The 24,052-nt window shown below is 43.4% G+C and overlaps 1 protein-coding gene across 1 annotated transcript; it reads right to left on the minus strand.

The window, feature by feature from the left end:
• Positions 1-1,038: 1,038 nt before the first annotated feature.
• Positions 1,039-20,964, minus strand: LOC137412673 (dnaJ homolog subfamily B member 4). The gene is made up of 3 exons (XM_068097965.2): positions 20,421-20,964; positions 2,933-3,519; positions 1,039-2,083 (listed from the first exon to the last, which is right to left on the minus strand). Exons 1-3 carry the CDS (start codon positions 20,635-20,637, stop codon positions 1,853-1,855), a joined length of 1,035 nt encoding a protein of 344 aa, XP_067954066.1. The 5' UTR covers positions 20,638-20,964; the 3' UTR covers positions 1,039-1,852.
• Between the last annotated feature and the right edge of the window lie 3,088 nt (positions 20,965-24,052).

Below are 24,052 nucleotides of genomic sequence, written 5' to 3' on the forward strand. Positions count from 1 at the left end.
TGTCACAGCACCACCCAAACCGCCATCTTCATGTACAAGCTGTCGCTCCACATTCAAACTCTGATCAACTTAACTGCTCTTTTCCCAGGTAGTTGCAGCATTTCACCTGAACAAATACACCCTTTTATGTTGATGTACCATACTCTTTACAGAGTATCGGGTGCTGCCGAAATAGAATCCTGGCAAGGGTTATACTTGGTAGTTTGCCAGTGTTCACAGGATTTATCCATACTCAATCCTTTTTAATGTTGAGCATCAAGCAACAAAGCAGCACATACCACTTACCTCTGCCACCAAAGGTGGATGGAGGCTTCACGTTTGTTTATGTCTGCCTGTTTGTGAACAAAATATCTCAAAAGCTTGTGGACGGATTCAGACGAAATTTGGCAGAGACGTAGCGTGTGCGACCAGGACAAAATGATGATTCCTGATCCGGCTTGTATATTTTTTTTTTAAAGTGATTCTTCACCATTGAGTGATAGGGCCAAAAACAATATATAGCAGGATATCTCAAAAAGTTGGGCACAAATTTGGATGAAACTTGGAGGTTGGGTGTGTCACAAGGACTAATCGATTCGATGAAGATCTGAATATGGATTCAGATACGAGAAATATTTTAAGCGCTTCTTCACCATTGAGAGATCGGGCGAAAAGCGACGCAACGTATTTTAAAAAGTTATGGATGAGTTATGACAAAACATGGACGAGTTGGTTAGGCGACAAAAACAAGCCGATTAGATTTTGGTTCAGGTCCGAATCCAGATGCGCCAGTGGATACAAAACAAACTTCAGCCTGGCAGAGGTATGAGCTCAACTGAGTGCTGTTCTAGTTAATTCTTTGGTAGGACTCGCCTGAGGTTTGAAGCACCTCGCAGACTCTCGAACCATCACAGCAGAGTCTGATCAAGTACACCCTTCGTGTCTACAAGTTCAGTACTCAGCTTTTGTGGGAGAGGATGGTTCAAGCCTTGTGATAAATCATCACATTGGAACAACTTTAATATTGAAGTGGGTAAAAGGAACAATAGAGGCAAACAATACCAAAACATGCACTTTATTTTGGGGAAGTGGAAAAAATTCCATGGCATCGAGCCACTGTGCAATTTATACATAGCTATACAATACTATACAAAGCAGCACAAAAAAAAGTATGGCACCAGCAATTGCCACCCTGCTTATAAGCCTTGTGCCCAATACCAAACATCTAAAATTCCCTTGCCGTCCTTTCCACAAAAAAAATGTGGACATGAGATTTTGGGAAAAGCAGGGATCAGGGTTGTGTTTCATTGCTTAGAATTAACCGGTTCTCCACCCCATCCCTCCCCCCAACCTTTCAAGAGATTCGGCACATGTGGTTCATTTCAACGAGACAGCAATAGTTTCCAAGCCAAGAGCCTCAGCGATGGCAAAAACTACCAACAGCAATGCACGACTGGCACAAACGGAATGTAAACTTGCAACGCATTTTGACCATTTGCAGACCCGGCTGTGCCCCCTGGCGGAAACAAAAGCGTGTTGTAGACCCACACGGCGGATCTCGTGCCACGGGCAATTTGGGCACCATGAAGCTTGCGCACTAGCAATCTAGAAACCCGCAGACATCGCAAATCAAAAAAAAAGCCAGGACAGTGAGAAATTTTGCGACATACCTATTGATGTTCAAGGAAATGATTGAGGGTTGAAGTCCCTTAAAGGGCAAAAAAAAAAAAAAAAAAAAAAAAAAAAAAAACCGAGCACGACTCAAACATCAATTTATGATACAAAAAAAGGCTCCGCTGTGTGGAGAAGGTTTAGTTGATGTCGAAAAATGTTTTCCACCCAGAATAGTCCTCTTGACAATATCCTGTCGGTATCAAGATGGCAAGTATTGACGGACTTTTTCCCGAGTAGGAGGAGAAAGACGATCTGGGAACCGGATGTCGAAATTCACGACGATGTCACCGCGTTGTGTCGGGTGCTTTGGATGGGGCAGTCCCTTTCCATGAACCCTGCGGGTCGTGTTTGGTTTTATGACGTCTGTGAAGCCCATGGACACATCTTTGTGCTCCAGCGTCGGAACGCTGATGGAACAGCCACAGAGTGCCTGCAGGAGGGGAAGAGAACAGACCATAATCAACGTTACCAAACTGGCAAGATTCCCGACCTGGAAAATTGGTTTATTTCAGAGATTCATCCAAACACCCAACTAAAGAACCTAAGCCCGGGTTGTAATTTGACTTCCGTTGCAAGGAATTTTGATGTAGGAGGCCATTAGTCCCATCAAACCTGCACTATGGTTGCCAACCAACAGCTGTTTGTCCATGCCCTTTCCTTTTGAAATGCTGAGCAACAAGCAAGGAAGCAGCACGTACCATTTTCAAAGTCTTTGGTATGACTGCCTGGGTCAGATTCTAACTGCTGACCACCCAGATTCAAAGCGAACACTATAACCACCACCAGATGCCAGAGTCTGGAAAACCAGATGGAGGTTCCAAAAGACTACTACTACTACTAGGTGTAGTGACTCGCCTTTGGGTTGACCCTTTTGCGCTTTGTTCCCTTAGGCCAGAGGGAATGTGAGATTGAGACAGGAATTTTGGGCCATAGTGCTAGCGATTGCTCACCTACTCTTCATGAAGGACACTGTGGGATATTCAAAGGCCACCAACTAACGCTAGCGGATGGGACAACCCAGTTTAGCATTGAATAGGGGGACAGCGCACACTACCGATTAATCATCCTGCCTGCAAAACACCAGGATTACAATTTAGAGCTGGGTTGGGGTTCAAACCCAGTCTAGACAGCTTAGAGGTGAGTGTCCGTACATGTAGGCCATACTATCGGCCAAAAGAAAAAACTACATTTATCCCAAATGGAAAGACCGATACGAGTCCAGTTGAACGTGCACCGTTGAATTTAAACAAAATATCTACACAGGAAAACCAGGACCCACCTCACGGAGGCTTATCTTCGCTGTGTAGATCAGGTTTGCTCCATCTCGCTTGAACTGTGGATGCGGCTTGTCCTTGAGGACAAATACAACGTCTGCAGGGACGTTGTTCCCAGTCTCATCGCCTTCTTTGGGGAAGGTTATCTTGGTACCTTCTTTCCAGCCTTTCTTAATGTCCACAGTTAAGATCTTCTCTTCATTTCGAATTGAGCGTCCATCCGGGTTCAACCTCTTACGAGAAATCTTCATCTTTTTGCTTGAACCAATGAGGATTTCCTCTAGTGACACCTTGAGGTCATGAACGACAGGTGGATCTTGCCGTTGTCTTCTCATCCCACCACCGCTCATCCCAAGGCCTCCGATGTTCATGCCCATGTTCATCCCACGGCCCATCGGGCCCAAGCCAAAAGCACTAAAGGGCTCATCACCATCAATGTCCATGGCTTCTGGGCCACCTTGCGATTGCCTGAAGAATACCTCAAAGGGATCAACACCCCCAAAAAAGGAGGCAAATGTAGCATGTGGATCGCCATGGAAGGTGAAGGTTGTTGCACCAGGGCCAGCATTTCCACCTGCACCACCTTTCAGGCCTGAAGAAGACAATCATTACATGTAAGAGTTCAAAACAAAACTTCAACTGTCACCAATTCAGCAATTTCAAGCCAAGCAGCACAGGCCAGAGCTACAGTAGTTCAACATCACCATCGAGTGCGTTCAAATGCAACAAGCAAACAGTGCATCAACTACAGGTGAGACGAAAAGGCACCAATCAAGCAGGTTCACACCTGCAGGACCACATGCTAAAAATGGAGCCTACTTTTGAGATAGCCTGCAGTGTAGTGTCGGCCAGATCTCCAAACCATCCACACATGTACTTGAAGCATATTCACATTACAACCAGTCAAGACAATGTACCTCCGAAACAGATGTAAACACATCAACGCAAAAAAAAAAATACAACCTCAGCATACGATCTCCACAATACATCTTGGGGAAAAATGCCAGGGGCATAGAAAAGGCCCCTTTATATGGTACGTGTCATGTGGCAAAGTATAGAAAAGAATGGACATTCCATAGCTTGGAGAAAATGCCAAACTATAGAAAAGTAGGACATTTAAAAAAAAAAAAAAAAAATCTCGTGTGCATGCTGGACTACCCGAGTGTTCTTAGGAGGAACGAAGTAATGCTCTAGAAAAGTTCATATAAAGGGCACCAATTTGATTCATGCAGCTACATGAAGAAGTAAATATATGTTATTTGCCAGATGTGGGGCACCCCTTTGTATTAACTTTTCTCGAGCATTACTTGGTTCCTCCTAAGAACAATAGTAGTCCAGCACGCACACGAGATTTTTTTTTTAATGTCCCTTCTTTTCTAGTTTGGCACATGGCACATACCATATAAAGGGGCCTATTATATTCTTATATAAAATATAAAGCGGTGTTATATGAAGGGGCCTATATAAATGATATTCTATGCCCCTGGAATTTTTCCGTATATATATATATATATATATATATATATATATATATATATATATATATATATATATATACACATATATACAGTGAAACCTTGACTTACGAGTGCACCAACTTACGAGTTTTCCGAGATATGAGCCGTCGCTCGGGCGGTTTATTGCTTTGAGATGCGAGCCGAGATCTGAGTTACGAGCTTACGCCACCCGCCACCAAGTGGGTTCCGGTCACGTGGTTATCTTGCCGTGCAAGCATCTCTGCCGTATATCGCTGCTGCTTTGTTTTCGCATTTTGGTTATTTTGGAGCTTACGCCACCCGCCACCAGGTGGGTTCCGGTCACGTGGTTATCTTGCCGTGCAAGCATCTCTGCCGTATATCGCTGCTGCTTTGTTTTCGCATTTTGGTTATTTTGGAGCTTACGCCACCCGCCACCAGGTGGGTTCAGGTCACGTGGTTATCTTGCCGTGCAAGCATCTCTGCCGTATATAGCTGCTGCTTTGTTTTCGCATTTTGGTTATTTTGGAAAATTTCTTAGTTTTAACCATGGGTCCTAAGAAATTGAGTGCCAAGGGCAGTACTGAGAAGAAGAAGAGGATGATGTGCTTGGAAATAAACACGCAATCGTCGAAAAACATGAGCGAGGTGTGCGTGTTGTCGACTTGGTGAGGCAGTACGATCGTAGTACTTCTACGATATGTACGATTTTGAAGCAGAAGGAGTCGATAAAGGCTATAACGCCAGCCAAGGGCGTTACGATTATTTCAAAGCTCCGGACCTCTATCCATGAAGAGATGGAGAAGTTGTTGTTTGTGTGGTTGACGGAGAAGCAGCTCGCAGGAGATACCGTGACCGAGAACATCATGTGTGAGAAGGCCCGAGACATTTACGGGGATTTGGTGCAGCAGGCAGCGGGAACATCAACGGACAAGGCATCGGAAGTCATTCAAAGCCAGTCGGGGATGGTTTGATAATTTTAAGAAGAGGACCGGCATTCACTCCGTCGTCAGGCATGGTGAGGCAGCAAGCTCGGATGTGAAGGCAGCTGAAGATTTTATTATAACTTTTGCCGAACTGATAGAAGCCGAAGGATACATCCCCCAGCAAATCTTCAACTGTGACGAGACAGGGCTCTTCTGGAAAAAGATGCCGAGGACGACGTATATAACGGCAGAGGAGAAGAGCATGCCAGGCCACAACTTGTTCAGAGTGCCGGTTCAGATAGCTCGCCTTCTCTTTGTGGAAAACACGGTGAGATCCTTAACATCCAACAACTAATGGGACGCAAACGGGGCGCCCAGTTTAGCGGTACACACATTGATGAATCACCTGCCTGTGAAACACCGACATGACAGGTTATAGCTGGGTCGGGATTCAAACCCAGGCTGGACAGTTTAGAGTCAAGTGTGCGTACCTCCAGTCCAGGCCATCCTGCCAACTTGTATGCTGCATACAGGTGAAATATAAAGCGCGAGATATTTTTATATATACTGTATATTTCAAAAAAAATTGGTGTGGTTTTTGCGGGCTGGAACGGATTAATAGCATTTCAATGCATTTTAATGGGGAAATTTAATTTGAGAAACGAGCAAATTGAGTTACGAGCTCGGTCACAGAACGAATTAAACTCGTAAGTCAAGGTTTCACTGTATATATATATATATATATATATATATATATATATATATATATATATATATATATATATATATATATATATATATATATATTTAATTTTAAAGCAAAAACTATACCACCAAGGTGGAATTTGTTTTGAAAGCCATTAACTAGACCTATTGGCTGTTGTACATTCCAAGTTTCAGCTAGTTTCAATGTATAACCTTTCAGATATGAGCGCCAACACATTTTGGGCGGACAGATGGACTGAGACAATGTGATTGAGGGTTTTCTTAATAAAACTCAAAATGAGGAAATTGACGTTGCTGAAATTTGGAACATATAACCGACGTACAAAGCATTTACTTCTGAAATTTGTGGATATCTGGATATCTTATAGTTATGGATGGAGCCTGGTGTTGGCTTAGAGGTTAGGGTGCCGGCTTGGAATCCTCGGATCCTGGGTTCGAATCCCGGTCGATCGCTGAATTAACACCAGGGGGTGTTATTAACACTCAGCCTGTCATCCTTCCGAGGTCGGCACATTGAGTACCAATACACTGGTAAATCCCTGTGTCGCAAGAGGCGACTAACAACAGGGTTGGCGGCAGGAAGTGCATCCGGCTGTAAAACATTGCTTCAAAAAAAAAGAAAAAAAAAAGGCCAACCCCTGCTCTGCGGGGGGAAATGGTCTCTAAAGGTGGTTATGTTAAAGCTGCATAGAGAGAAACCGTCCCATATAAAGGGAGGAGCGCTTTGCGTCTCCCTTGATATTAATCGATTACTCCTGGGAAAATAACCCAGGCGGTGTACACGTACAAGACCCGATCGAGGCCGAAAGGCCAATTATCTGGATTTATCTGGGGTCAATTATATTATTTATCCAAACATAGCCCTCAACCTTCCTCTGGATAAAGGAGGCCATGCAAAGTTTAGTTGCATTGGTTCCTGCAGGATCTGAATGCATAAACGACCAAACAAAACCAAACTTTCTTCCTTATATAGGCCTCCATATATGATTATACTGTTGATGTGTTTAACAAGAAAGTTTGATGGAGGGCCTTTGGCCTGTCAAGCCTGCGCTGCACCAACATCTGATTAATAAATCCGTCAAGCCGACGCAAACTTAATTTCAATGCGGGGATAAAGGGATGAGAAAAGTGAGGCAGGCTCAGGGATATCACCAGGGTGTTAAATATAAATATAAGGGTAATATACCCCAGGGCACTCATCTGGTAGAATAAGGCAGGATAATACATGGACTAAACGTATTTTAAACAGTATTTTAAACCAATTTCAATGGTTGCTGGGAGACAGAGCAGCATGGAGAATCATGCAATCATGCAATCATGCAATCATAATTATCATTAAAAAAAATAAATTCTGGGGGGTTCAAAACTTGGCTAGAATATACAACACGGACCACACTATCACTTGCCGAGACCCTCACAGACATCACACTCAACACATGTCCACAATCGCCGATCCATACTCAAGTTAACCTACAAGTCCTGCCAATATCACCATTCCGTCCGTCTATCTATCTATCTCCAATGCTTTGAGGTACCCATCCAATTCCAATTCGAACTTATCTACAGGTGATGTTTAATACAAAGCGCTCTAATTACTGTCTAAACCAGGTAATTAGACAGGTAGATGCAATGGTATGCAACGATGTGGACAGTGACCAATAAGTCCATTGTGTGCCCGTGAAAGTTGCTGTTATTGGCCGATATCTCGTTGGTGGGTTTCAGGAGGTAGAAATGAGATCGACCAGGGCTGAAAATTTGTCTCTCCAGTGTATGTCTATGTCTTTGTATGTCTATGTCTTTGTATGTCTATGTCTTTGTATGTCTATGTCTTTGTATGTCTATGTCTTTGTATGTCTATGTATTTGTATGTCTATGTCTTTGTATGTCTATGTCTTTGTATGTCTATGTCTTTGTATGTCTATGTCTTTGTATGTCTATGTCTTTGTATGTCTATGTCTTTGTATGTCTATGTCTTTGTATGTCTATGTCTTTGTATGTCTATGTCTTTGTATGTCTATGTCTTTGTATGTCTATGTCTTTGTATGTCTATGTCTTTGTATGTCTATGTCTTTGTATGTCTATGTCTTTGTATGTCTATGTCTTTGTATGTCTATGTCTTTGTATGTCTATGTCTTTGTATGTCTATGTCTTTGTATGTCTATGTCTTTGTATGCCTATGTCTTTGTATGCCTATGTCTTTGTATGCCTATGTCTTTGTATGTCTATGTCTTTGTATGTCTATGTCTTTGTATGTCTATGTCTTTGTATGTCTATGTCTTTGTATGTCTATGTCTTTGTATGTCTATGTCTTTGTATGTCTATGTCTTTGTATGTCTATGTCTTTGAATGTCTATGTCTTTGTATGTCTATGTCTTTGTATGTCTATGTCTTTGTATGTCTATGTCTTTGTATGTCTATGTCTTTGTATGTCTATGTCTTTGTATGTCTATGTCTTTGTATGTCTATGTCTTTGTATGTCTATGTCTTTGTATGTCTATGTCTTTGTATGTCTATGTCTTTGTATGTCTATGTCTTTGTATGTCTATGTCTTTGTATGTCTATGTCTTTGTATGTCTATGTCTTTGTATGTCTATGTCTTTGTATGTCTATGTCTTTGTATGTCTATGTCTTTGTATGTCTATGTCTTTGTATGTCTATGTCTTTGTATGTCTATGTCTTTGTATGTCTATGTCTTTGTATGTCTATGTCTTTGTATGTCTATGTCTTTGTATGTCTATGTCTTTGTATGTCTATGTCTTTGTATGTCTGTCTTTGTATGTCTATGTCTTTGTATGTCTATGTCTTTGTATGTCTATGTCTTTGTATGTCTATGTCTTTGTATGTCTATGTCTTTGTATGTCTATGTCTTTGTATGTCTATGTCTTTGTATGTCTATGTCTTTGTATGTCTATGTCTTTGTATGTCTATGTCTTTGTATGTCTATGTCTTTGTATGTCTATGTCTTTGTATGTCTATGTCTTTGTATGTCTATGTCTTTGTATGTCTATGTCTTTGTATGTCTATGTCTTTGTATGTCTATGTCTTTGTATGTCTATGTCTTTGTATGTCTATGTCTTTGTATGTCTATGTCTTTGTATGTCTATGTCTTTGTATGTCTATGTCTTTGTATGTCTATGTCTTTGTATGTCTATGTCTTTGTATGTCTATGTCTTTGTATGTCTATGTCTTTGTATGTCTATGTCTTTGTATGTCTATGTCTTTGTATGTCTATGTCTTTGTATGTCTATGTCTTTGTATGTCTATGTCTTTGTATGTCTATGTCTTTGTATGTCTATGTCTTTGTATGTCTATGTCTTTGTATGTCTGTCTATGTATGTCTGTCTTTGTATGTCTATGTCTTTGTATGTCTATGTCTTTGTATGTCTATGTCTTTGTATGTCTATGTCTTTGTATGTCTGTCTATGTATGTCTGTCTTTGTATGTCTATGTCTTTGTATGTCTATGTCTTTGTATGTCTATGTCTTTGTATGTCTATGTCTTTGTATGTCTGTCTATGTATGTCTGTCTTTGTATGTCTATGTCTTTGTATGTCTATGTCTTTGTATGTCTATGTCTTTGTATGTCTATGTCTTTGTATGTCTTTGTCTTTTGCTGTCTTTGTCTTTTGCTGTCTATGTCTTTGGCTGTCTATGTCTTTCTCTCTTTGGCTGTCTATGTCTTTCTCTCTTTGGCTGTCTATGTCTTTCTCTCTTTGGCTGTCTATGTCTTTCTCTCTTTGGCTGTCTATGTCTTTCTCTCTTTGGCTGTCTATGTCTTTCTCTCTTTGGCTGTCTATGTCTTTCTCTCTTTGGCTGTCTATGTCTTTCTCTCTTTGGCTGTCTATGTCTTTCTCTCTTTGGCTGTCTATGTCTTTCTCTCTTTGGCTGTCTATGTCTTTCTCTCTTTGGCTGTCTATGTCTTTCTCTCTTTGGCTGTCTATGTCTTTCTCTCTTTGGCTGTCTATGTCTTTCTCTCTTTGGCTGTCTATGTCTTTCTCTCTTTGGCTGTCTATGTCTTTCTCTCTTTGGCTGTCTATGTCTTTCTCTCTTTGGCTGTCTATGTCTTTCTCTCTTTGGCTGTCTATGTCTTTCTCTCTTTGGCTGTCTATGTCTTTCTCTCTTTGGCTGTCTATGTCTTTCTCTCTTTGGCTGTCTATGTCTTTCTCTCTTTGGCTGTCTATGTCTTTCTCTCTTTGGCTGTCTATGTCTTTCTCTCTTTGGCTGTCTATGTCTTTCTCTCTTTGGCTGTCTATGTCTTTCTCTCTTTGGCTGTCTATGTCTTTCTCTCTTTGGCTGTCTATGTCTTTCTCTCTTTGGCTGTCTATGTCTTTCTCTCTTTGGCTGTCTATGTCTTTCTCTCTTTGGCTGTCTATGTCTTTCTCTCTTTGGCTGTCTATGTCTTTCTCTCTTTGGCTGTCTATGTCTTTCTCTCTTTGGCTGTCTATGTCTTTCTCTCTTTGGCTGTCTATGTCTTTCTCTCTTTGGCTGTCTATGTCTTTCTCTCTTTGGCTGTCTATGTCTTTCTCTCTTTGGCTGTCTATGTCTTTCTCTCTTTGGCTGTCTTTGTCTTTCTCTCTTTGGCTGTCTATGTCTTTCTCTCTTTGGCTGTCTATGTCTTTCTCTCTTTGGCTGTCTATGTCTTTCTCTCTTGGCCTCGGGATATACACGGGGCTCGCAGCCCCGAGCAGGTCAGTGCTACAGTTTGAGCTTTACAATAATTTGGCTGTCCATGTCTTTCTCTCTTTGGCTGTCCATGTCTTTCTCTCTTTGGCTGTCCATGTCTTTCTCTCTTTGGCTGTCCATGTCTTTCTCTCTTTGGCTGTCCATGTCTTTCTCTCTTTGGCTGTCCATGTCTTTCTCTCTTTGGCTGTCCATGTCTTTCTCTCTTTGGCTGTCCATGTCTTTCTCTCTTTGGCTGTCCATGTCTTTCGCTCTTTGGCTGTCCATGTCTTTCGCTCTTTGGCTGTCCATGTCTTTCGCTCTTTGGCTGTCCATGTCTTTCGCTCTTTGGCTGTCCATGTCTTTCGCTCTTTGGCTGTCCATGTCTTTCGCTCTTTGGCTGTCCATGTCTTTCGCTCTTTGGCTGTCCATGTCTTTCGCTCTTTGGCTGTCCATGTCTTTCGCTCTTTGGCTGTCCATGTCTTTCGCTCTTTGGCTGTCCATGTCTTTCGCTCTTTGGCTGTCCATGTCTTTCGCTCTTTGGCTGTCCATGTCTTTCGCTCTTTGGCTGTCCATGTCTTTCGCTCTTTGGCTGTCCATGTCTTTCGCTCTTTGGCTGTCCATGTCTTTCGCTCTTTGGCTGTCCATGTCTTTCGCTCTTTGGCTGTCCATGTCTTTCGCTCTTTGGCTGTCCATGTCTTTCGCTCTTTGGCTGTCCATGTCTTTCGCTCTTTGGCTGTCCATGTCTTTCGCTCTTTGGCTGTCCATGTCTTTCGCTCTTTGGCTGTCCATGTCTTTCGCTCTTTGGCTGTCCATGTCTTTCGCTCTTTGGCTGTCCATGTCTTTCGCTCTTTGGCTGTCCATGTCTTTCGCTCTTTGGCTGTCCATGTCTTTCGCTCTTTGGCTGTCCATGTCTTTCGCTCTTTGGCTGTCCATGTCTTTCGCTCTTTGGCTGTCCATGTCTTTCGCTCTTTGGCTGTCCATGTCTTTCGCTCTTTGGCTGTCCATGTCTTTCGCTCTTTGGCTGTCCATGTCTTTCGCTCTTTGGCTGTCCATGTCTTTCGCTCTTTGGCTGTCCATGTCTTTCGCTCTTTGGCTGTCCATGTCTTTCGCTCTTTGGCTGTCCATGTCTTTCGCTCTTTGGCTGTCCATGTCTTTCGCTCTTTGGCTGTCCATGTCTTTCGCTCTTTGGCTGTCCATGTCTTTCGCTCTTTGGCTGTCCATGTCTTTCGCTCTTTGGCTGTCCATGTCTTTCGCTCTTTGGCTGTCCATGTCTTTCGCTCTTTGGCTGTCCATGTCTTTCGCTCTTTGGCTGTCCATGTCTTTCGCTCTTTGGCTGTCCATGTCTTTCGCTCTTTGGCTGTCCATGTCTTTCGCTCTTTGGCTGTCCATGTCTTTCGCTCTTTGGCTGTCCATGTCTTTCGCTCTTTGGCTGTCCATGTCTTTCGCTCTTTGGCTGTCCATGTCTTTCGCTCTTTGGCTGTCCATGTCTTTCGCTCTTTGGCTGTCCATGTCTTTCGCTCTTTGGCTGTCCATGTCTTTCGCTCTTTGGCTGTCCATGTCTTTCGCTCTTTGGCTGTCCATGTCTTTCGCTCTTTGGCTGTCCATGTCTTTCGCTCTTTGGCTGTCCATGTCTTTCGCTCTTTGGCTGTCCATGTCTTTCGCTCTTTGGCTGTCCATGTCTTTCGCTCTTTGGCTGTCCATGTCTTTCGCTCTTTGGCTGTCCATGTCTTTCGCTCTTTGGCTGTCCATGTCTTTCGCTCTTTGGCTGTCCATGTCTTTCGCTCTTTGGCTGTCCATGTCTTTCGCTCTTTGGCTGTCCATGTCTTTCGCTCTTTGGCTGTCCATGTCTTTCGCTCTTTGGCTGTCCATGTCTTTCGCTCTTTGGCTGTCCATGTCTTTCGCTCTTTGGCTGTCCATGTCTTTCGCTCTTTGGCTGTCCATGTCTTTCGCTCTTTGGCTGTCCATGTCTTTCGCTCTTTGGCTGTCCATGTCTTTCGCTCTTTGGCTGTCCATGTCTTTCGCTCTTTGGCTGTCCATGTCTTTCGCTCTTTGGCTGTCCATGTCTTTCGCTCTTTGGCTGTCCATGTCTTTCGCTCTTTGGCTGTCCATGTCTTTCGCTCTTTGGCTGTCCATGTCTTTCGCTCTTTGGCTGTCCATGTCTTTCGCTCTTTGGCTGTCCATGTCTTTCGCTCTTTGGCTGTCCATGTCTTTCGCTCTTTGGCTGTCCATGTCTTTCGCTCTTTGGCTGTCCATGTGTTTCGCTCTTTGGCTGTCCATGTGTTTCGCTCTTTGGCTGTCCATGTGTTTCGCTCTTTGGCTGTCTATGTGTTTCGCTCTTTGGCTGTCTATGTGTTTCGCTCTTTGGCTGTCTATGTGTTTCGCTCTTTGGCTGTCTATGTGTTTCGCTCTTTGGCTGTCTATGTGTTTCGCTCTTTGGCTGTCTATGTGTTTCGCTCTTTGGCTGTCTATGTGTTTCGCTCTTTGGCTGTCTCTGTCTTTCGCTCTTTGGCTGTCTATGTCTTTCGCTCTTTGGCTGTCTATGTCTTTCGCTCTTTGGCTGTCTATGTCTTTCGCTCTTTGGCTGTCTATGTCTTTCGCTCTTTGGCTGTCTATGTCTTTCGCTCTTTGGCTGTCTATGTCTTTCGCTCTTTGGCTGTCTATGTCTTTCGCTCTTTGGCTGTCTATGTCTTTCGCTCTTTGGCTGTCTATGTCTTTCGCTCTTTGGCTGTCTATGTCTTTCGCTCTTTGGCTGTCTATGTCTTTCGCTCTTTGGCTGTCTATGTCTTTCGCTCTTTGGCTGTCTATGTCTTTCGCTCTTTGGCTGTCTATGTCTTTCGCTCTTTGGCTGTCTATGTCTTTCGCTCTTTGGCTGTCTATGTCTTTCGCTTTTTGGCTGTCTATGTCTTTCGCTCTTTGGCTGTCTATGTCTTTCGCTCTTTGGCTGTCTAAGGCTTTCGCTCTTTGGCTGTCTAAGGCTTTCGCTCTTAGGCTGTCTAAGGCTTTCGCTCTTTGGCTGTCTAAGGCTTTCGCTCTTTGGCTGTCTAAGGCTTTCGCTCTTTGGCTGTCTAAGGCTTTCGCTCTTTGGCTGTCTAAGGCTTTCGCTCTTTGGCTGTCTAAGGCTTTCGCTCTTTGGCTGTCTAAGGCTTTCGCTCTTTGGCTGTCTAAGGCTTTCGCTCTTTGGCTGTCTAAGGCTTTCGCTCTTTGGCTGTCCAAGGCTTTCGCTCTTTGGCTGTCCAAGGCTTTCGCTCTTTGGCTGTCCAAGGCTTTCGCTCTTTGGCTGTCTATGTCTTTCGCTCTTTGGCCGTCTATGTCTTTCTCTCTTTGGCCGTCCAAGGCTTTCGCTCTTTGGCTGTCCAAGGCTTTCGTTCTTTGGCTGTCTAAGGCTTTTGCTCTTTGGCTGTCTAAGGCTTTCGCTCTTTGGCTGTCCATGTCTTTCGCTCTTTGGCTGTCCATGTCTTTCTCTCTTTGGCTGTCCATGTCTTTCTCTCTTTGGCTGTCCATGTCTTTCTCTCTTTGGCTGTCCATGTCTCTCTCTTTGGCTGTCCATGTCTTTCGCTCTTTGGCCGTCTAAGGCTTTCGCTCTTTGGCCGTCTATGTCTTTCGCTCTTTGGCCGTCTATGTCTTTCGCTCTTTGGCCGTCTATGTCTTTCGCTCTTTGGCCGTCTATGTCTTTCGCTCTTTGGCCGTCTATGTCTTTCGCTCTTTGGCCGTCTATGTCTTTCGCTCTTTGGCCGTCTATGTCTTTCGCTCTTTGGCCGTCTATGTCTTTCGCTCTTTGGCCGTCTATGTCTTTCGCTCTTTGGCCATCTATGTCTTTCGCTCTTTGGCCGTCTGTCTTTCGCTCATTGGCTGTCGATGTCTTTCGCTCTTTGGCTGTCTATGTCTTTCTCTCTTTGGCTGTCCATGTCTTTCTCTCTTTGGCTGTCCATGTCTTTCGCTCTTTGGCCGTCCATGTCTTTCTCTCTTTGGCCGTCCATGTCTTTCGCTCTTTGGCCTCGGGATATACACGGGGCTCGCAGCCCCGAGCAGGTCAGTGCTACAGTTTGAGCTTTACAATAATTTGGCTGTCCATGTCTTTCTCTCTTTGGCTGTCTATGTCTTTCTCTCTTTGGCTGTCTATGTCCTTTTTCTCTTTGGCTGTCTATGTCCTTTTTCTCTTTGGCTGTCCATGTCTTTCTCTCTTTGGCTGTCCATGTCTTTCTCTCTTTGGCTGTCCATGTCTTTCTCTCTTTGGCTGTCCATGTCTTTCTCTCTTTGGCTGTCCATGTCTCTCTCTTTGGCTGTCCATGTCTTTCTCTCTTTGGCTGTCTATGTCTTTCTCTCTTTGGCTGTCTATGTCTTTCTCTCTTTGGCTGTCTATGTCTTTCTCTCTTTGGCTGTCTATGTCTTTCTCTCTTTGGCCGTCTATGTCTTTCTCTCTTTGGCCGTCCATGTCTTTCTCTCTTTGGCCGTCCATGTCTTTCGCTCTTTGGCCGTCCATGTCTTTCGCTCTTTGGCCGTCCATGTCTTTCGCTCTTTGGCCGTCCATGTCTTTCGCTCTTTGGCCGTCCATGTCTTTCGCACTTTGGCCGTCCATGTCTTTCGCACTTTGGCCGTCCATGTCTTTGGCTGTCTATGTCTTTCGCTCTTTGGCTGTCTATGTCTTTCGCTCTTTGGCTGTCTATGTCTTTCGCTCTTTGGCTGTCTATGTCTTTCGCTCTTTGGCTGTCTATGTCTTTCGCTCTTTGGCTGTCTATGCCTTTCGGTCTTTGGCTGTCTACGTCTTTCGCTCTTTGGCTGTCTATGTCTTTCGCTCTTTGGCTGTCTATGTCTTTCGCTCTTTGGCTGTCTATGTCTTTCGCTCTTTGGCTGTCTATGTCTTTCGCTCTTTGGCTGTCTATGTCTTTCGCTCTTTGGCTGTCTATGTCTTTCGCTCTTTGGCTGTCTATGTCTTTCGCTCTTTGGCTGTCTATGTCTTTCGCTCTTTGGCTGTCTATGTCTTTCGCTCTTTGGCTGTCTATGTCTTTCGCTCTTTGGCTGTCTATGTCTTTCGCTCTTTGGCTGTCTATGTCTTTCGCTCTTTGGCTGTCTATGTCTTTCGCTCTTTGGCTGTCTATGTCTTTCGCTCTTTGGCTGTCTATGTCTTTCGCTCTTTGGCTGTCTATGTCTTTCGCTCTTTGGCTGTCTATGTCTTTCGCTCTTTGGCTGTCTATGTCTTTCGCTCTTTGGCTGTCTATGTCTTTCGCTCTTTGGCTGTCTATGTCTTTCGCTCTTTGGCTGTCTATGTCTTTCGCTCTTTGGCTGTCTATGTCTTTCGCTCTTTGGCTGTCTCTGTCTTTCGCTCTTTGGCTGTCTGTCTTTCGCTCTTTGGCTGTCTATGGCTTTCGCTCTTTGGCTGTCTTTGGCTTTCGCTCTTTGGCTGTCTATGGCTTTCGCTCTTTGGCTGTCTAAGGCTTTCGCTCTTTGGCTGTCTAAGGCTTTCGCGCTTTGGCTGTCTAAGGCTTTCGCTCTTTGGCCGTCCAAGTCTTTCTCTCTTTGGCTGTCTATGTCTTTCGCTCTTTGGCTGTCTCTGTCTTTCGCTCTTTGGCTGTCTATGTCTTTCGCTCTTTGGCTGTCTATGTCTTTCGCTCTTTGGCTGTCTAAGGCTTTCGCTCTTTGGCTGTCTAAGGCTTTCGCTCTTTGGCTGTCTAAGGCTTTCGCTCTTTGGCTGTCTAAGGCTTTCGCTCTTTGGCTGTCTAAGGCTTTCGCTCTTTGGCTGTCTAAGGCTTTCGCTCTTTGGCTGTCCAAGGCTTTCGCTCTTTGGCTGTCTATGTCTTTCGCTCTTTGGCTGTCTATGTCTTTCGCTTTTTGGCTGTCTATGTCTTTCGCTCTTTGGCTGTCTATGTCTTTCGCTCTTTGGCTGTCTATGTCTTTCGCTCTTTGGCTGTCTATGTCTTTCGCTCTTTGGCTGTCTATGTCTTTCGCTCTTTGGCTGTCCATGTCTTTCGCTCTTTGGCCGTCCAAGGCTTTCGCTCTTTGGCCGTCCAAGGCTTTCGCTCTTTGGCCGTCTATGTCTTTCGCTCTTTGGCCGTCGATGTCTTTCGCTCTTTGGCCGTCGATGTCTTTCGCTCTTTGGCCGTCGATGTCTTTCTCTCTTTGGCCGTCCATGTCTTTCTCTCTTTGGCCGTCCATGTCTTTCGCTCTTTGGCCGTCCATGTCTTTCGCTCTTTGGCCGTCCATGTCTTTCGCTCTTTGGCCGTCCATGTCTTTCGCTCTTTGGCCGTCCAAGGCTTTCGCTCTTTGGCCGTCTATGTCTTTCTCTTTGGCCGTCTATGTCTTTCTCTCTTTGGCCGTCTATGTCTTTCTCTCTTTGGCCGTCTATGTCTTTCGCTCTTTGGCCGTCTATGTCTTTCGCTCTTTGGCCGTCTATGTCTTTCGCTCTTTGGCCGTCTATGTCTTTCGCTCTTTGGCCGTCTATGTCTTTCGCTCTTTGGCCGTCTATGTCTTTCGCTCTTTGGCCGTCTATGTCTTTCGCTCTTTGGCTGTCTTTCTGTCTATGTCTTTGTGTCTTTGTAAGTCTTTATGTCTTTGTATGTCTTTCTGTCTATGTCTTTGTGTCTTTGTAAGTCTTTATGTCTTTGTATGTCTTTATACGTCTATGTCTTTGTATGTCTATGTCTTTGTACGTCTTTATACGTCTATGTCTTTGTACGTCTCTGTATGTCTTTGTACGTCTTTGTATGTCTTTATACGTCTATGTCTTTGTACGTCTTTGTGTCTTTGTGTCTTTACGTCTTTGTGTCTTTGTATCTTTATGTCTTTGTAAGTCTTTATACGTCGATGTCTGTATGTCTCTGTATGTCTTTGTACGTCTTTGTATGTCTTTGTATGTCTTTATACGTCTATGTCTTTGTACGTCTTTGTATGTCTTTATACGTCTATGTCTTTGTACGTCTTTATACGTCTATGTCTTTGTATGTCTATGTCTTTGTACGTCTTTGTATGTCTTTATACGTCTATGTCTTTGTACGTCTTTGTATCTTTATGTCTTTGTATCTTTATGTCTTTGTAAATCTTTATGTCTTTGTAAATCTTTATGTCTTTGTGTCTTTGTATCTTTATGTCTTTGTATCTTTATGTCTTTGTATGTCTTTATACGTCTATGTCTTTGTACGTCTCTGTATGTCTTTGTACATCTTTTTATGTCTTTATACGTCTATGTACGTCTCTATGTCTTTGTACGTCTTTGTATGTCTTTATACGTCTATGTCTTTGTACGTCTCTATGTCTTTGTACGTCTTTGTATGTCTTTATACGTCTATGTCTTTGTACGTCTTTGTACGTCTTTGTGTCTTTACGTCTTTGTATCTTTATGTCTTTGTATCTTTATGTCTTTGTAAGTCTTTATGTCTTTGTATGTCTTTATACGTCTGTCTTTGTATGTCTTTATACGTCTATGCCTTTGTACGTCTTTGTATGTCTTTATACGTCTATGTCTTTGTACGTCTCTGTACGTCTTTGTACGTCTTTGTCCGTCTATGTCTTTGTACGTCTTTATACGTCTATGTCTTTGTACGTCTCTGTACGTCTTTGTCCGTCTTTGTACGTCTATGTCTTTGTACGTCTTTGTACGTCTATGTCTTTGTACGTCTTTGTACGTCTTTGTGTCTTTACGTCTTTGTATCTTTATGTCTTTGTATCTTTATGTCTTTGTAAGTCTTTATGTCTTTGTATGTCTTTATACGTCTGTCTTTGTACGTCTTTATACGTCTATGTACGTCTCTGTACGTCTTTGTACGTCTTTGTACGTCTTTATACGTCTATGTCTTTGTACGTCTCTGTACGTCTTTATACGTCTATGTCTTTGTACGTCTCTGTACGTCTTTGTACGTCTTTATACGTCTATGTCTTTGTACGTCTTTGTACGTCTATGTCTTTGTACGTCTTTGTACGTCTTTATACGTCTCTGTACGTCTTTGTATGTCTTTATACGTCTATGTCTTTGTACGTCTTTGTACGTCTTTGTACGTCTTTGTATCTTTATGTCTTTGTACGTCTTTGTATGTCTTTATACGTCTATGTCTTTGTACGTCTTTGTATGTCTTTGTACGCCTTTGTATGTCTTTGTACGCCTTTGTATGTCTTTGTACGCCTTTGTATGTCTTTATACGTCTATGTCTTTGTACGTGTTTGTATGTCTTTATACGTCTATGTCTTTGTACGTCTTTGTATGTCTTTATACGTCTATGTCTTTGTACGTCTTTATACGTCTATGTCTTTGTACGTCTCTGTACGTCTTTGTACGTCTTTATACGTCTATGTACGTCTCTATACGTCTATGTCTTTGTACGTCTCTGTACGTCTTTGTACGTCTTTATACGTCTATGTCTTTGTACGTCTCTGTACGTCTTTATACGTCTCTGTACGTCTATGTCTTTGTACGTCTTTGTACGTCTTTATACGTCTATGTACGTCTCTGTACGTCTTTGTATGTCTTTATACGTCTATGTCTTTGTACGTCTTTGTACGTCTTTGTACGTCTTTGTGTCTTTGTATCTTTATGTCTTTCTATGTCTTTGTACGTCTTTGTATGTCTTTATACGTCTATGTCTTTGTACGTCTTTGTATGTCTTTGTACGCCTTTGTATGTCTTTGTACGCCTTTGTATGTCTTTATACGTCTATGTCTTTGTACGTCTTTGTATGTCTTTATACGTCTTTATACGTCTATGTCTTTGTACGTCTTTATACGTCTATGTCTTTGTACGTCTCTGTACGTCTTTGTACGTCTTTCTACGTCTATGTCTTTGTACGTCTCTGTACGTCTTTGTACGTCTTTATACGTCTATGTCTTTGTACGTCTTTGTACGTCTATGTCTTTGTACGTCTTTGTATGTCTTTATACGTCTATGTCTTTGTACGTCTTTGTACGTCTTTGTGTCTTTGTATCTTTATGTCTTTCTATGTCTTTGTACGTCTTTGTACGTCTTTGTATGTCTTTATACGTCTATGTCTTTGTACGTCTTTGTATGTCTTTGTACGCCTTTGTATGTCTTTGTACGCCTTTGTATGTCTTTGTACGCCTTTGTATGTCTTTGTACGCCTTTACGTCTGCGCCTTTACGTCTGCGCCTTTACGTCTGCGCCTTCCTGTCTGCGCCTTCCTGTCTGCGCCTTCCTGTCTGCGTCTTCCTGTCTGCGTCTTCCTGTCTGTCTGTCGTCTATGTCTGCCTCTAGCGCCATCTACCCCAATCAGCCAATCGATCAAGAGGACAGGCAAAGGGCAGTTTAATAGGTCATTTTTGTATTAACAGCGGACTTGTTGACACTTGTCAAAACTCATGACTCTCCAGCTACCAAGACAGCAGCGCATACAAACAACGCCCACACCACCCAATTCAATGGCAGTCTGTCTACTTTCCATTTCTGTCCCTCTCCATCATTATTTGTATTAGTATTACCTCGATACCCATCAAACTCCATTAGATTGGACATATCTATTCACAGGTACTAACACTTTCACCAGGAAAAAATACATCTGAAGGTAGGGTCGTGTAAGCAGACAAGGGATCACGAGAAAAAAAAAACCATGACAACTAAGAGAGCATAAATAGCCATGGACTAGACGGGCACGACCACCGATGGGACCAAGCGGCGCATGCGCACAACGATCACCAGCGGAAGGATAAACAGGGATATTTATTTATTTATCAAATACAGTAGAATCCGGCTGTGTAAAGGTGACTCACCTTCCTCTCCGAAGCGATTGAACGTCTCGCGCTTTTGGGGATCGCTCAACACCTCATAAGCCTCGGCGATCTCCTTGAACCGTTCGTTTGCCTCAGGAGATTTGTTTTTGTCCGGGTGCCATTTCAGTGCCATCTTCCTGTACGCCTTCTTGACGTCTTCATCAGTCGCGTCTTTTGAAATGCCAAGGATTCTGTAATAATCTTTACCCGACGGCATCGCTGATCCTTTCTGCCTCGAGAACACGAATACAAACAAAAATACCCTTTCGTCAAGCCAATAAACTTCCCATCCGAAGACGCTATTGGAACGATTCGATGAAGCGTCGGGGATAAGGAATAGCGGACAAAAAGATATGTCCCGTCGGCCGAGATCGCGAGCGTACAGGTAAAACCGTGTGGCGTCCTCACCGCGATACAATAAATATATAAATAATTAACACCACGACCCTCGGGACGTCCGCCCCACCCAGGCAGCGCGCGTTTATATATAAAGCGCCCGTGACGTCATGTTCTAGCAAACGCGAGAATGTTCTCTTTCGTCACTTCCTGTCGTTGCGGAACGACGTCATACGTTCGCAACAAGTATGATATTTAGCTCGTAATTCGCTTTTATCACGTGGACGCTGATCTTAAGAGCAAGCATTATAAATGTTTTTTGTGGAAAAAAAGCCCCATTCTTGTTTCCTTAACTTTCATTTGCAAGACACGTGTTGTTGTTGGTGTAAAGGCAGTACGACTGGTTGGCCGAAATTCAGGAAGCGATGTAGACACCACAATGGAGAGAAAACGATAATAATAATAATAAAAACTTCCACGATTATTTGAGTACGGAACGTAATTAATACAAAATCCTTTAAAATCGGTGAATTATCCATCAGAGAAAATAATAAATTAACTAGAACGGCACTCAGTAGAGAGCATGCACCTGATTGGGCTGACTCAGTAGAGACTCCCCTGACTGCACCTGACTCACCTGACTGATGCACCTGATTCAGTAGAGAGCATGCTCCTCCACCTGGTTGGCCATATCACTCAATGGTGAAGAATCGCTTTAAAAATTCTACTAGCTGGATCCAGATCTTCACCAAAATTGAATCGATTCGTCCTCGTCACAAACACAACCTGTCCACCATGTTTCGTCCAAATCCATCCATAACTTTTTGAGATATCCTGCTATGCATCGTTTTTGGCCCTGTCTCCCAATGGTGAAGAATCACTGGAAAAAAAAAATTATTCTCATATCCGAATCCATATTCAGATCTTCACCAAAATCTAATCGAATCGTCCTCGTCAGACACCCAAACGGTCCACCATGTTTCGTCCAAATCTGTCCACAACTTTTTGAGATATCCTGCTATGTATCGTTTTTGGCCCTATCTCCCAATGGTGAAGAATTACTTCAAAAATTCTAGTAGCCGGATCCGAATCCGGATCTTCACCAAAATCGAATCATTTCGGCATTGGCACATACGCTACATCTCTGCCAAATTTGGTCCGAATCTGTTCACAACTTTTTGAGATATTTTGTTCACAAACGGACAAACAGACAGACAGGGGTAAAAACATAGCCTCCATCCACCTTTGGTGGCGGAGGCAATAACAACAGCAACCAACACCAACAATAACAACCACTACCAACAACTACAACCAATACCAACAACTATAACCAACACCAACAACCACAACCAACACCAACAACGAAACCAACAACTACAACCAATACCAACACCAACAACCAACATCAACAACTCCAACCAACACCAACAACCACAACCAACATCAACAACGAAACCAACAACTACAACCAACACCAACAACCAAGTCGCAATAATCGTGCAGCTGGGGGCGGACTGGGGAAGTTTGCGGACAATAGGAAATTTTGAATAATAACCTGCGATGACGAGCCAATGAGCTGCATCGAAATAGAACAGGTCACATCCGACTTTGCTCCATGGTCTGAGCGGAATGTCATGTTGCTGTCGTCGTTCAGGTTGTTGAGATTTCCAGTGTCGCTGGCAGGTAGGACAGCATTCCACAAGCCGATCAATGTTCTTGTTAATGTTATACCAGTACACAGTGCCCTTAGCCAGAAGTTTGGTATTATCGTGCCCAAAATGACCTGATATATTCAGGTAGACTTTTTCGTTTCTCATACTCAAGTATAATGACTCTCTCACTTTTAAGAATTACACCATTTTCAATTGACAGCTCATCCCAAAAAGTCCAGAATGTCTTAGGAGCCTTTGGGAGGTCCTTCAGATGGTCTGGCCATCCACTGATAATAAAGTCTCGAAGTTGACTCAGGTCAGAATCACGAATTGTTTCCTGTTGGAGCTGAGAAAACTTCTCAGAAGAGAAGCGGGCAAAGTCAAAGCGCAAATCCAAGTCAATTGTTGTCGTATTGAGTGGACTAGGAAGATGTGATAGGCCATCGGCAAGCTGATTGTCTGCCCCAGGGCGGTACTCCGTTGTAAAGTTATACCCTTGGAGTCTGACAAGCATTCGTTGCAATCTCGGTGGGGCAGCAATCAATGGCTTGTTAATGATCATCGACAACGCTTTATGATCGGTGAGCACAATGAAACTCCGACCATACAGGTATGTATGGAAACGTTCAATGCCAAACACGATGGCCAATAGCTCACGTTAAATGCAAGCGTAACGTTGTTCAGTATCTGTTAGAGTTTTGCTTGCATAGGCCACTGGCTTTAACTGGTTTCCATGGGCCTGAAGCAATGCTGCACCAAGGCCTTGAAGACTGGCATCACATTGGAGGTATACTGGCTCCTCTGGCTGATAGTAGTGAAGAAGAGATGTTTCCGACACCTCATTCTTCAGATGATCAAATACAATTTGATGGTGCGGCTCCCATAGGAATTCAGAATCCTTTTTGAGAAGGTCTCTAAGAGTCGCGGATTTCACACTGAAGTCCTTGATGAAGCGCGACAAATATGTCATGAGGCCAATGAAATGTCGAAGCTCGGCTTTGTTCTCGGGTTTTGGAACAGCTCTCAGATCTTGAAACTTCTGCTGGACAGGCCTATTGATTGTCTACTATAAGAATTTCCGAAGAAGGTGATGCTGGTCTTCCTGATGTAGCATTTGTTTGAATTGAAAATGAGGCCTTCGCACCGTGCTGTTTTCATCAGCTCCTCGAGGTGCCGGTCATGCTCCTCCTCAGTGGCACCATAGACAGTGATGTCATCTGCTATGCCAACTGCACCTTTACAATTCTGGAGAATATGGTCCATTTCCATCTGGAAAATATCCTGGCTTACATACATACTGTCCAAATGGCAACCGTTGGAAACAATACCGGCCCGCTGGGGTCTGAAATGTAAGAAGTTGTTGGCTATCTCCATCGAGTCGTACAGACCAATACCCTGACTTGGCATCAAGTTTGGAGAAGTATTTCGCTCCTGCACATTTGCAATTGAGCTCTTCCGTTGTAGGTATTTTGTGATACGGGCGAATCAGGGCTCGATTTAGGTGCTTTGGGTCCTAGCAAATCCGAATATTACCGTCTTTTATGGTTACATACATGAGAGAGCTGACACACTCAGTTGGTTCCTTGAAACGCCATATGCTGCCCTGTAGAACCATCTCATCAAGCTAATAGAATTTTGCCCATG

Source organism: Myxine glutinosa, chromosome 1 (assembly GCF_964187855.1).
Source record: "Myxine glutinosa chromosome 1, kmMyxGlut1.1, whole genome shotgun sequence".
Taxonomy (NCBI): domain Eukaryota; kingdom Metazoa; phylum Chordata; class Myxini; order Myxiniformes; family Myxinidae; genus Myxine; species Myxine glutinosa.